The 12958-nt window shown below is 65.4% G+C and overlaps 1 protein-coding gene across 1 annotated transcript; it reads right to left on the reverse strand.

Moving 5' to 3' along the window:
- Window positions 1-4469: 4469 nt before the first annotated feature.
- On the reverse strand, window positions 4470-6771 carry HSPB1 (heat shock protein family B (small) member 1). Its single transcript, XM_067309583.1, has 3 exons — window positions 6149-6771; window positions 5008-5071; window positions 4470-4830 (listed from the first exon to the last, which is right to left on the reverse strand). The coding sequence occupies exons 1-3, from the start codon at window positions 6507-6509 to the stop codon at window positions 4662-4664; spliced, it is 594 nt and encodes a 197-aa protein (XP_067165684.1). The 5' UTR covers window positions 6510-6771; the 3' UTR covers window positions 4470-4661.
- Between the last annotated feature and the right edge of the window lie 6187 nt (window positions 6772-12958).

Here is a 12958-nt window from a genome sequence, read left to right on the forward strand (position 1 = left end):
GCCCTCGGTGCGGCGGGGCCCCGCCGGCTCGCAGGGAGCCCCAGATGGGGACGTGCCTTTATGTCGGGCCCCGCTCGCAGCTGGGGCGGCCTCTAGTAAACAACCTCGTTGCAGCCCCGGGGGCCCCGTCTCCTTCCAGCGAGAGCAGCGGAAAGCCGAGATCTCTCTGCTCCGCCTTGAACGTTAAACCCGGCGCGTCCCTCCCGGCTCCGGTTTCAGGCGCGCTGGGGGTGGCCGCCGCGGCGGGTTAATGGTTGACTAGTCGTCCCTCGCCTCCCTCCCGGCCTGCGTTTAACCTTCGGCTCCCGGGAGAGGGCAAACGGCGGCGGGGGCCGCGCCGGAGCTCGCCCCGCGGCGGCAGCGATGGGGAGCGTTGCCCCGCCGGCGCTGGGGGCCCTGCGCGAGCGGCCGCGGGCGAAGCGGGCAGCGCCCGGCGCGGGGGGCCCTGGCCTCCCTCCCCCCGGGTTTTTCCACTCGAAGCTGCGTGCGGTGACTCACGCTGCAAAAATAATCCCCTCCCTTGGAAACTGTAAACCTAAAATGTGCGTTGGCTCGTGCGCCCGGCGGGGCGGGCCCCAGCGCCGGCCGTCCCGTCCCGTCCCGGCACGCACCCCCCCGGGGGAAAACCGGGGAATAACCCCCCGGGAAGGGGGGCCTGGGGCTCGCAGAGGGCGAAGGCAGCCGAATTAGGGCTCCCCAGCTTTGCTCGGGGGCCCCCGTCGAGACCTCTGGCTCTCCCCCCGCGCCCCCTTCGCAGCCGGCGAGGGCGGCTCTTGCCTCGCCGACGGTGAGGAGCTGCCCGGAGGGCGCAGGAGCAGCCGCCCCAAACCCCAGCGTTTCAGGGGCAGAAACGCGGCGGAGGTGCGGGGACGCCTTCTCCCCTCTCCGAGGCGGCGCTGGAGCGATGGCCCGCGCCAGCCGCCAGCTCTCCCCGGGCGGCTCCCCGAAACGTGCCGGGCGCGGGGACGCCCACGGGAGGATGCTCTGCCAGCTCCCGCCCCGTCGCCTCCCCGTGCAGCAAAGCCCGTGGGCACCGCGGGGAGCGGGCCGTGCCGTGCCGTGCCGTGCCGTGCCGTGCCGCCGATGATGGCCCCGGCACCGCCGCACGCCAATGGCCTGCCTGTTGCTAGGGCTGCCGAGGCTTTTGGGGAGGCGAGAGCGCAGGCAGCGCTTCCCCGCCTGCCTCCCGCCCGCGGCCTTACGTAACGGCGGCCGCAGGAGGCAGATGCTCCGCTCCCGAGCGCCGTTCCCCGACCGGGCGAGCCCCGAAGATGCCAGCTGTGATTTAGGGGGGGAGCGGGCTGGGGGGCAGGAGCGCCTCCGCGGGGGGCTCCTCCCTGCGCCAGGGGCCGGAACGCGGCGCCAAGGCAAGGGATGCCCCGTCTCCGGCTCGCTCCCTCGGCGGCCGAGGCAGAGCGCCCTTCCCGGCGCCTTGGCGCTCGCGGCGCGCTTTAGGGTGATTTGTATTTATCTCCCATCCCTCCGGCCCCCCCCGTTTCATCCCACCCTCCATCCCACCCTCCATCCCTCCCCGCATCCCTGCATCCCTCCCCGCATCCCTCCCTCCCTCCCTGTGGCTCAGGCCGTGCCTGCTCCCAGCACGGAGGCCCCCACAGCCCAGCTCACCGGGGAAATTGGGGCGGGGGGGGTCTTGCCAGCAAATTAGCCCCCGAAGCCCTGATTAGCCCTGTGCCACCTCCATCCCGTCCCCATCCCCTCGCCGGGGGAGGCCTCGGTTGCCCTTTGTGGGAGTCACCTGGGTGGGTTTGCCTGCCCCACTGTGCTCTCCCCCTGGCGCGGGGGCGGCATGTGGCTGGGACGGGGCGCAGGGCTCGCCCCCACGGCTCCGCAGGGCTCCGGCTGCCCGGAATCAGCCCCGCGTGCCCCGGCCCTGCTGGCCCCACCGGCCCCGCAGCCCCGGCCTGCAGCAGCGCCCGGCGCCCTGGGCATCGGCAGTGTGTGCATGCGTGTGCACGTGTGTGCATGCGCTGTGTCCCCACAGCAGTGCCCGTGCATGCATGTGCACGTGTGCATGTGTGTGCAAGCGTGTGCAAGCGTGTGCAAGCGTGTGCATGCCCTGGCAGCCGCACTTGTGTGTGTGCATGTGTGCAGCTGCGGACTGTGCGCTCTCCCTTGAGGCCCCCAGGCAGGGCGCAGGGAGGGAGCAGGGGTGCCGATAGCGGCCATCGCGGCCCCGATGCCTTCCCCGGCCGAGGGCCCACCTTGGTGTTGAACCAGGCAGCTGGGGGGGGGGGGAGGCTGCAAAACAGCAAATTGAGAGAGGAGGGAGGTGGAGGGAAGAAAAGCGAGCGGCAGCAAGCAGCAGGAGCGGCGTCTCCGTTTGCTCAGGCAGGATTTAGTGCTCAGCTCCTTCAGCGCAGCGTTGGGTACTGCAATGCGGGGGGACGGTGCCGCGGGGTGCGGGAGGCAGCGGGGTCCCCGAGGGGGTGCGGAGCTGGGCAGAGGGGCTTGCGGGGCTGGGCAGGGTGGGATGCCCCAACCGAGCCCCCTCCCTGGGGCCATGGGGCAAATTCCTGGGGTCCTGCTCCCCTCCCTCCTCCAGCCGAACCGCAGCCCCGCGTGGGCAGAGTGAATCCTTCCTTGTCAGTTTTTTTTCTTTTTTGCCCTTTTTTTTCCTCCTAAAGCAAGATCACTGCGTTGCCAAGCTGAGACCGGCCCCACTCGTATCACAAATGACCTTCCCCTCCTCTCACCAAGGGAGTTGACAGGCCTCTCGGGGGGGGGGGGGCGATGGCGCGGGGACATGTTGCTCAGCCAGGGCACGGCCGGTGTCCTGGGGCTCTTTCCAGTCTCTGGCTGAGAATGGGGAAGTTCATCACACCCAAGAGCACCGGCCAGCTCGGACCTTGTAGCCAGGGAAAGCAAAGCCCTGGTGCCTGCAAACCTCCCTGCTCCGGTGCTCCGCAGTGCCCTCCTCCTCGCCCCAGCAGCCCTGGCAGTCGGGCCTGCCTGAGGCCTGCCAAACTCGCTGCACCGAGCGCCTGCGGCAGGTCCCGCGGGCCCCAGCGCCGGGGCGGGGGCCGGGGCGGCTCCCGGCTCTGCTCTTTCCCCTCCGCGCGGGCTGGCTGGTGCCTCCGCAGCGGGCAGGGTGCCAGCGGGCTGCCGCCGCTATGGCAACCGTCTCCATCGCTCCGGTTGCCGTGGCCACCCGGCCCCAAAATGATGGAGGGCTGGAGCCGGCGGGGGGGGGGGGGGGTGGGAAGAGCAGGGGGTGAAGGAGGCCCCCCCCCCCCGCATGTCTCCCGCTCCCAGATGCCGGGCCGGAGCGGCGAGGCGACGGGGCAGACGCGGCCACGCGCGCACCCCCGCGCAGGAGCACGTCCGCTCGTCCCGCTCCCGCAGCCTGCCCGGGAGTCTGAGGCCTGCCAAACTCGTTGCACCAAGCACGGGCGAGCCGGAGGAGAGGGGCTGGGCAGCCCGGGGAAAGGGGGCTGCCAAGCGCTCGGGAAGGGGCCCGGCGGCCGCGGGATTCCTGGCGGGTCAGCAGCGCCCGGAGAGGCTTCCTGCCTCCGGGATGACTCAGAGGGGAGATTAGCAGGGATTTGTCCAAGCGGGAACACGGCTGCAGCGGCCCTCGTCCGTCCGGGGACTGGCCCGGAGCCCTCGCGGTGGCAGAGCCCTGCCAGGCAGCACGGCCCCGGCACGGCAGCTCCTGCCCGAAGGCAGGACCGGGGCACGGAGCCGGTGTCCGAAAGGCGTCAGGGCCGCGCTCCGTCCCGCTGGCACGGCTTTGCCCATCGGCTTTGCCCATCGGCTTCCCTGCAGCCTGCAGGGCCTTTGCTTGGCTTTCGGCGCCTGGGGCACGTTCGGTGCCGGGGGGGGGGGGAGGAGGGGACGCAGCAAGGTGGGTGTTGGGGGCTGGGATCCACCTGGAGCCATGTACTCAGGATAACGGAGACCTGGGATGTTGAGACTTGGGATATTGGGGATCTGGGATGTTGGAGATCAGGGATATTGGAGACCTGGGATGATGAGACCAGGGATGTTGGAGATCCAGGATATTGGAGATGTGGGATGTTGGGACCAGGGGTGTTGAGACTTGGGATATGGCAGACCTTGGATATTGGGGATTTGGGATGTTGGAGATCAGGGGTATTGGAGACGTGGGATATTGGAGATCTGGGATATTGGAGACTCAGGATATTGGAGGCCTGGGATGTTGAGACGATGGATATCAGAGACCTGGGATATTGGAGACCTGGGATATTGGAAGACGGGTACAGCACGAGTGCAGGCAGGGTCTGTGCCCCATCCGAAAGCGATGCCGGACCCAGGCAGTGCCCACACGTGTCCCATCACGGCCAACGCCACCGGCTCAGCCCGCCCCACCGGAGGGGGAGCGCAGGTGCCCGCGGCACGTGTCCCAGCCCGGCGCCGCCGCGGCACGGATCCCCGGCCGGCTCCCCCCACCAGGCCTGCTGCCCCGGGAACGCAGGGCACGGAGCAGCTTTATTTCACGGCTGTTTATTCCGGTTCGTTCTACTTTTTTCTTCCCGTTTATTTGAGACGCTCAGTGACGGGGTGAGTACAAAATGAAGAATAAAAAGGGGGATCGAAGCGGGGGGCGGCGTGAGGAGCTATTTTGCGCGGGGCAGCGGTGGCAGGCGGCGGTTCCTCTCCCTCCTTCGCCTCGGGGCCGGCTACTTCTTGGCCGCCTCCTCCGCTTTCTTGCCTTGGCTCTCGACGGTGACGGGGATGGTGATTTCGGCGGACTGGATGGCCGGCTTGGGCAGGGGCGCTTCCACGGTGAGCATGCCGTCGGGGGAGAGCGAGGAGCGCACGGCCGTGGCGTCGACGCCGGGCGGGAGGCTGCGGGCGGGAGAGCGGGGTCAGCGCCGCGAGGCCCCGATTTTTTGGTCCTCCCCGTTTGGGCTAGCGACGACGCCAGCTTGTCCGGGGGGAGGCACCGGAGGGGGTAGGGCAGGACTTGGCGGATGGGAGAGGTCCCCAAAGGGACCTGGGATCCCGTCTCACTCTGGCACTTACGTGTATTTTCGGGTGAAGCATCTGGAGATGAAGCCGTGTTCATCCTGCTTCTCCTCGTGTTTCCCTGGAAGAAAAGGAAAAGCCAGGAAAGGTTGAAGCCTGGTGGCTGGGCACCACGGCTGGAAGGTGCTCAGGGTCCGCCTTTCCCGTGACAGCACCCCGGGAAGGCACCCGTGCCGCGGGGTGAGATCCCAGCCACGGCACAGCTCAAATGAGGCAGCATTTTGGGGAGATGGGGGGGCCGGGTGCCCTCCCTGCCGTGAGGGATCCGGTCGGAGGCTGAGAGCTGCGGGGAGGACGGCACGGGGGGATTCATCTCTGCTCCCTGCAGAGCCACGGCAGTGGCCTGGGATGGGGACAAGGGGACAGGACTGGGTTTCGCTGCCTTGATATCAGGCTGGAGCAGCGCTGAGCAACGGGAGTGGCGGATTTCCTCCCCTTCCCGCATTCCCAGCAGGAATCAGGGCCCAGGACTGGGGCCCTCTGGGAACATCCCCAAATTTGGGGGCAGTGAATTTCCCTCAGCAATGCCAGGAGCCGGTGCCGGCAGCGGGGACCAAACCCAGCCGCAGGGTTTGCAGCCCAGCTCTGCATCCCGGCTGGCCCCAAGGCCTCGAGCGGGGCTCCCAAATCTCGCCGGCTGGGGAATTGCAGCCAGCCCAGCCCAAACCCGCTGGCACTGCACGGGGGGGGGGGGGATTGCACGAGACTCACCGTGGCCGCCAGCCCCCCCGGAGCACGAGGCGCCAGCACGAGGCTGGCCCCATGCCGCGGGTGCTGTTCTTCGTCAGGGCGGCCCCTGAACGAGCCTCGCCAGCCCCGGCCCATCGCAGCCGCGGCGCTTCACCCCCCCCCCCCAAGTGCCTGGCCCCTGCCTGCCCGGAATGAGGGACCGGAGCCAGCCAGGAATTTGCCAGGACCATCCCGGCCAGGTCGGGGAGCGCAGCCCCGTGCCGTCGCCCAGCGCCCTGCGGCCCCTCCAGCAGCCTGTGCGATGCCGCGCTCCGGGCTGCCGCTGCGGTGCCCTGCCTTCTCCCTGCCCTCCCTCTGCTTTGCGCTCCCTTCTCCGGCTTCCCGCCGCTTGCTTTGCCCGCAAAACCGGCCCCTGCCGCTGCCTTGGCTTGCGGTGGCGAGGACTCACCGGTTATCTCCACCACGTTGTCCTTGGTCTTGACCACCAGCTCTTCGGGCGCGAAGTGGTTGACGTCCAGGGTGACCTTCCAGCTGTCGGCGGTGTGGCGGATCTCGGAGATGCCGCTGCTGAGCTGCCGGGTGAGCGCGCGGCCGTAGGCTGAGCTCGCCGCGGGCACCAGCGGGCCCTCGCCGGGCAGCAGCCGGTAGTAGCCCGGCCAGGCGCTGCCGCTCGGCCACTTGTACCAGTCCTCGGGGATGTGGGGCATCCCGAAGGACTGGTCGAAGAGGCGGCTGCCGTGGTACCAGTCCCGGAAGGGATCCCAGCTGGGGCTGCTGAGGAAGGTGAAGGGCACGCGGCGCTCGGCCATCTCGCGCGGCACGGAGGGCTGCCGGGGCTGCGGCTGCTGCCGGGGCGGCTCTGGGGCCTTATGAAGAGGGCGGACGGTTATTTTTAGCCGGGCCTCTCAGCTGGCTATTAATGGAAATTGCAGCAGGGCCCGGGAACGGCCGAGGAGCGGCGGGGGGCCGGCGCTGCCAACTTTCCCAGGCCGGAGCGGCAGTGCGCAGCCGCGAGCCCCGGCCCCAGCGCCGCCGGCACGCTTGCTGTCCCCGGCACCCACCGTCTCCCCCATCCCTGCCGCGGCTGCAAATGCCTCCGTGCCGCTCGCCGCGGGGCGCTGCGCATGTCGGCGGGTGATGGATTGCACTTGGAGCTGCTCCCAGCTTTTCTTTCCTTTCTTTCCCGTAAAAACCGCAGGCCCGCGCGGCGCTGCGGGAAGGGGGCGGCGTGGCTGGGCCGCGGCCAGCAGCAGCCCGGCATTCCCGGGGCCGGTGCGTCCCGGCGGGGCGGGCTGCGAGGGATGAGTCAGTGGAGCAGCGGCGCCCGGCCCTGCGCCTGCCGTGTCACCCGGCCGCGGCCCCACCAGCCACCGCCAGAAGCTTCTGGAGCAGCCGAGAGCCTCCGCGGCCCTGCCGGCGCTTTCCCGCAAGAGCGCGACGGCCTCGTCCCCATGGCCCTGCCGGCAGCTGGGCTGCTGCGCTCCTGGCCGGGGACGGCGTCTTCAAAAACATCTGGCATCATCCAAGGTCCCTCTGCCCCAGGAGGGACCAGGGGGGTCCTATGGGGTTGCTGGGGGTCGATAGGGCTGATGGGACTTGATGGGGCTGACGGGGGGTGATGGCAGCCTATGGGGCCGGTAGGGGCTGATGGGGCTGACGTGGTTGATGGGGGTTAATGGGGACCAATGGGGGTTGATGGGGCTGATGGGGGTTAATGGGGGCTGGTGGGGCTGATGGGGGTTAATGGGGGCTGGTGGGGCTGATGCAGCCCCATGGAGTCATTGCAGGTTAATGGGGCTGATGAGGACCAATGGGGGTCAGTGGGGGCTTGTAGGGCCTGATGGGGGCCAGGAGGGCCAAGGGGGGGGGTTGATGTGGGCCAAAGGGGCTGATGGGGGGGGTGACAGAAACTGATGGGGGCCAATGGAGCTGATGGGGCTGATGGGGATCCACGGGGACTGCTGGGGCTAGGAAGGACTGATAGAGCTCATGGAGCCAATGGGGGCTGATGGGACTGATGGGGCCAGTGGGGGCAATTGCAGCTGATGGGGCTCATGGGGACTGGTGAGGGCAATGGGGCTGATGGGGGCCAATGAGTCGATGGGGGCCAGTGGAAGATGATGGGGATGACAGGCGTAGCCTCCACGCCGGGGCAGGGGAAGGACGACGCCTTACCAGAGGCCTTTGCCCTCACATCCAAATACCACCCTCTGGTCAGCAGTGCCCACCTGCCACCTGGGGAGCAATGCTGGTTTCAACCAGATGCCCTGTTCCCAGTTCCAGAGGGACCTTCCAGGCCCCCAGTCCCAGGGAAGAGTTGCCCTGTGGCCCTGCAGCCCCCCCCCCCCGAGGACGTGCCTCCCCGGGGGCTGAGCTTTGACTTAGCCTCAAGCTGGCTTTTCATCAACCCCCCCACCACCACCTCCCTTCCCAGCTCCCTGCAGCCTCCCAGCTTTGCTTTTAAGGCCCAGTGCTGAAATTTGGCCTCTTTGTCCCACATTTTGACCCATATTCTGCCACTGAATCAGTTCACGGTGGCCCAGAAAACCAGGTCCCGGGACCCAGCACGACCTGCCCTGGCGAGGGGTGAGGCCAGGGCAGGGGAAGGGAGGCTCCTCTGCAGCAGCCTGCCCCTGCCTGACACCAGGGGAAGGGGTGTAGCTGAGACCTGACGCACTCAGTGCAGGGACACACAAATCCAGGGATTTCCCCCCCGCAGGATGCAGGGGCCACCGTGAGGACCGGGGGGGGGGGGGGATGCCCTGACAGGGGCCGGGGTGGGGGTGGGGGTCAGTCCCCACTCACCACCGCAGTGGGGTGCTGGCATCTGCCCCACGCGCGGCGGCAGCTGGCAAACCCTTTTGTTTGGGGAAGGGGAGCAGCCGGGAGAGCTGGAGCGTTGCCATGGAAACCGCAGGAGGAAAAAGGGATAAAACCAGCCGAATCGGGCAGGGCTGGCTGCGGAGGGTCGCATCCTGCCGGGAGCTGGCAGGGAGCCCTGCGGGGATGGGGGAAGCGGTAGGTGCCGGAGGGGCTGCGGGACGGGAGGGAGGCGAGGAGGGAGAGCGATGGGCGGGTGGTGACAGAGGCCAAGGAGGAGAGCTGGCTGCGTCCGCAGGGAGGCGGACAGGCAGACGGAGCCCGGAAAGGGCTGGACGGAGAGAGCAGGGTTAGCGCCATGCTAATCCCCGCGCCGCGGCCCTGCCGAGAAGAACCTGCTCTGTGTCCGGCAGAGTCATTTACAATATATACTGTATATTTTATTATAATTGAACCAGCTCACTGAATCTACAGCTGTACTCACAATCCAGAAAAAAAGAGAGAGCGCGCGCGCGCGAGGAAAATACTGAAGTATTCCTACAGAGTATTTGTTCCAGTTAGCTCCCTCCGCGGGCAGGAGACAGAGACTGTAAAAGAGGAAGACTGGAAATTTTCCCTGATGTGCTGTCTTTGTCGGCGCCGGCGCTGCAGCCGGGTTGCTGTCGCAGAGCGGGAGTCGAGGTGGCGGCGGGGCTCGGGGACGCTGCCGCCGGGGACGGCCCGAGGGAAGGTGCTGGGTCGGAGGCGTGCGGGTGGCAGAGCCCCCCGGGCAGCTGCCTCTGCTCAGGGGGATGAAGAGGGAGAAGAGGCCAAAATTGCAGTGTTTTGGGGCGCACGGGGTTGATGATGGCACAGCGTGTCCAACCTAGGTGCCTTGTCAGGGGCCGGCAATGGCCTCCCCAGGCTGGTGCAAAAATGCCACAAAATAAACCCACTCTGGTGGTTCAAACTCAGATTTTGCCTAGATCAGGCATTTTGGGGCTCCTACAGCCGGTCTGAGGCCAGTGCAAGATGGGAGGGTGAGCGGGAGCCCATGGCTGATGCCACCGCTGCTCCAACACAGCAGGCAAGTGGGTGCAAAGCGGGGCAAAACACCCCATGAGCCATCCAGGAGATGCTGGCCAGGCTGGGGAGCTGCAGGGCTGCAAGGAGGGGATGAGCCATGGTGCCAGCGGGGCACCGTGCAGGAAACCACAGGGACCAAGGAGGGCAAGGCATGGCCCCGACCGTGCCACACTGGCCTCGGGGTTTGGAGAAACTTCAGCCCTACGAGACCCTGTGGCTCACCCTTCTCTGCATCGCCCAGGACCTCTGCAACCATGCCTCTGGCTTTGCAACGGGGCATCTCGGGAAGACGGGGGCCCACGGAGAGCTGGAGCAACCTGGACCACAGAGGAGTGCAGCCGCTGCAGCCACCGGCACCCCAGGAACGCCCCGTCCCAGCCAGGGAGCCTGCGCGGGGGGAGCGAGGGGTTATGCCACAGCACTCCTGCCACCTGCATCCGGCCGGTCCGTGTGTCCCCGCACGCTGCCGGGGTGGCTGCCCTGCCCGGGGCTTTCAGCCTAAAATGCTAGAACAAGGCAAGCAACTGAGAAACACAATCATTTCTGCTCCTTACCTGTTAAATCCATTTCTAATTGCTTTTCTTTTCTGGGCAATTGGTTCAGCTCCTTTCCAGATCAGGCGCACCAGCCTGGAATTGCAATGAGGCCCCCCTCTCTCCCTAGCTCCTGCCCACCCTGCAGCACCTCCAGGAGGTATCTTTGAGGCTTTGTCACATCCTTGTGCAAAGGAACATTTGCCAGGAAGCAAATTTTGCTGCAGGCAGCAGCCGCTTCCTTGGGGAAGAGGGTCTACTAGCTGAGCACGTGCAGCTGGACTGGCTGCATGCAGAGATGGGCTGGAAAACTAGGGTGCTGGGATCAGGAGATAACCCAAGCCCTAGAGGTACTTCTCCAAGGCTTAGTGAATCATCGTGGCCTCAGTGCAAACATCAGTGACTCCCCGCCTAGAGGGAACCGATTTCTCAAAGCAGCCTGTGCTGGGCTTGGAAGATGATCTGAAGCTCTTGTCTCCACACCAAGAAGGAGCTGTGCCCAGACCCTTGCCCTCTCATCCCACCCTGTTCAGTCCCCAGGCCCCCCAGAGCACCTCTGCCACCAACACAAGGCCCTCTCCATCCTCCCAGCCTGACTCCTCTCTGTTTCTGAGTTTGGCTCGGTTTCTGCAGTGGCAGGTTTGGAAAGGGGAGCGTGAGGGGTTCTGCTGGCTGGGCAAACCACGACCACCTCAGCCCTGCACAGCGGGGTCCAGCCCCAGATGCAATCCTGGCTTAACTCATATTTCTGCCCTCCTGAGACATTCAATTCATCATGCAGTGGCCATGGACTAACGAGGCCTTTGCATTACCAGCTGAGCAGGATTCAAAAAGGATGACTCGGTCCTACCAATCCCCCCCCCGCGCCAGCCAGGCTGGCTGGAAACTAATGTCAAGAGGGACTGACAAAGCCCAGCTTTCAATCTGGGGGCAACGGGTTAATCCGGGCAGCTGCTCTCTCCACCAAAGGAGGCTCATCTGTATCGTCTTTCTCCAGTGAGGCGGAAAATGTGTGGTCCACACGGATTAAATGCAAACAGCCCCAGGGTGCTGTCATGCAGGAGGGTTTGGGAGCTGTCCTCAGCTCCCAGGCAGCTGGGAAGAGCTTTTTGGAAAATCATCAGAAGGAAAGCTCTGCAAAACCAGGGCTACCAGCTACCCTGCTCTGCTTCTTCTCAGCAATGTCCCATACTCACGGGACCTTCCTCCCTCTCTTTTTAAACTTAACTGACATGCAGACTGTGCCCTGCTGCTGCTCAAGGAGCTTCAGCAACCGCCTAGGCTAGGCTGAGAGATGAGAGGCAACGGGACCGAGAGCCAAGTGTGGCCAGAGCGGCTGGGACAGATCCTGCCTGCTCTGCACTCCTGTGTCCTGCTCACATTTCACACCCTGAAGCGCAGTGACCCCACTCATGCCAGTGAAGGTGGACCAGTGGCAGCATCTTCCAGAAAGGGAGTCAAAGCCTTCAGCTGGGGCTGTGCTTCCTGGGAAGGGGGATGGACTGCAAACAGGGGGACTTCACCTGAGGAACAAGCCATGCAACTGAAAGGTGGGTCAGGAGCCCTGGCTGTGAGACAGAAGTGGCATTGAGACCAAATCTGGGCCAGGCAGTGGGTCATGAACTTACATAAGGAGGTAAGGAGGGGCTGTGAACCCAACATGGGGCAAGAAGTGGACTTGTGCTGCTGAAGCTGGAGGCCTGCTGGACTAGATTCATTCCTCTCAATCTAGGCAGCATCTCAAGCCCTTGTCCTTCGGTATCGCCTCGCCCTGCTCCACTGGCCCTATGTGTGGCTGCAGCCCAGGGGCCTACTGAGACAGTCCCTGAGCAGGGAAGAGGCCACGACACTGCACGGCCGCTCGGGGAAATGGACCCCCAAGGAGGTTACTCTGCTCCAGGGGATACTCTGAGAAGGTGTCTTCATGCAACGGGTCTTCCTAGTGTGGCTCCATGCATGAACCCAGGTGTCTTAAAGAAAAAAGAAGCGTCTGAGAAAGGGAAGTGAGTGAGGACAATTGCATGGTCCTCCAGGGCTTCCTAGTTGTGCAGGGAGGGGAGCGGGGCCCGTTGGGAGACACACTGTGGGGGCTCAAACGCCATCTCAGGTGGCTTCTTGCCTTGAACTGTCCATTTTCAAAGGGCCCCCGGCGCTACTATGTGCCCACATAAAGGTCAAGGAGAAGGGGGCTGGACGTCAAGGGCCTAGGGATGAGAACAGGGAGCTGAAGCTTTTGGGACCTGGATTTTTTCCAGCTCTGCCCTGGAGGGACAACGGATGGGCAGCCCAGGCACTGGCCCCAGTGTGGGGGCTTGCACCTACTACTGCTGGGGAATATGGGCAGAGCAGGGGGCATTTTTACCTCTTTGTTTTCTTCCCATCAGAAAATACTGAGATTTGGGGGCAGACAGCGACTGTGTTGCCAAATCTTCTGCAAGAGAAGAGATGTCAGGATGGCCAAAAGCAAGGGAAAAGCAGCCTGTCCCTCTGTGAGCTGGGCGCCTGCGTGAGGACACCCCACTCTCCCGAGTCCTGCGGCCTGGGTTCCACATCCACCTCCAGACTTGCACCTTCTCCCCTCCAGCCTCCCGACCCGGCTGCAGTCTTCCATGTTCCCCCAGGGGGAAAGCCACCTGCTAATGTTTCGTGGCCCCAAACCCTTGCTTTCCAGCCGGTCTCCCTCCCAGCCTGGCCCCTCCGTGCAGCATCTCCCAGAGCCAAGGAAGGGGAGACCCCAGAGACCCGCAGCCACGGCAGGGCAGACAGTCCTGGGGATTTTGTTCTGCAAGGGGGTGCAGGATGAAATGAGATCCATGGGAAACGCAGCCCTGAAGATGGAA

Source organism: Apteryx mantelli, chromosome 22 (assembly GCF_036417845.1).
Source record: "Apteryx mantelli isolate bAptMan1 chromosome 22, bAptMan1.hap1, whole genome shotgun sequence".
NCBI lineage: Eukaryota > Metazoa > Chordata > Aves > Apterygiformes > Apterygidae > Apteryx > Apteryx mantelli.

Coding starts and splice junctions, on each gene's coding strand:
- HSPB1 (XM_067309583.1), bottom strand. CDS start 6,509: ATGGCCGAGCGCCGCGTGCCCTTCACCTTCCTCAGCAGCCCCAGCTGG. Junction 5,072..6,148: donor CAACGTGGTGGAGATAACCG/GTGAGTCCTCGC, acceptor CTTTTCTTCCAG/GGAAACACGAGGAGAAGCAG. Junction 4,831..5,007: donor TGCTTCACCCGAAAATACAC/GTAAGTGCCAGA, acceptor TCCCGCCCGCAG/CCTCCCGCCCGGCGTCGACG.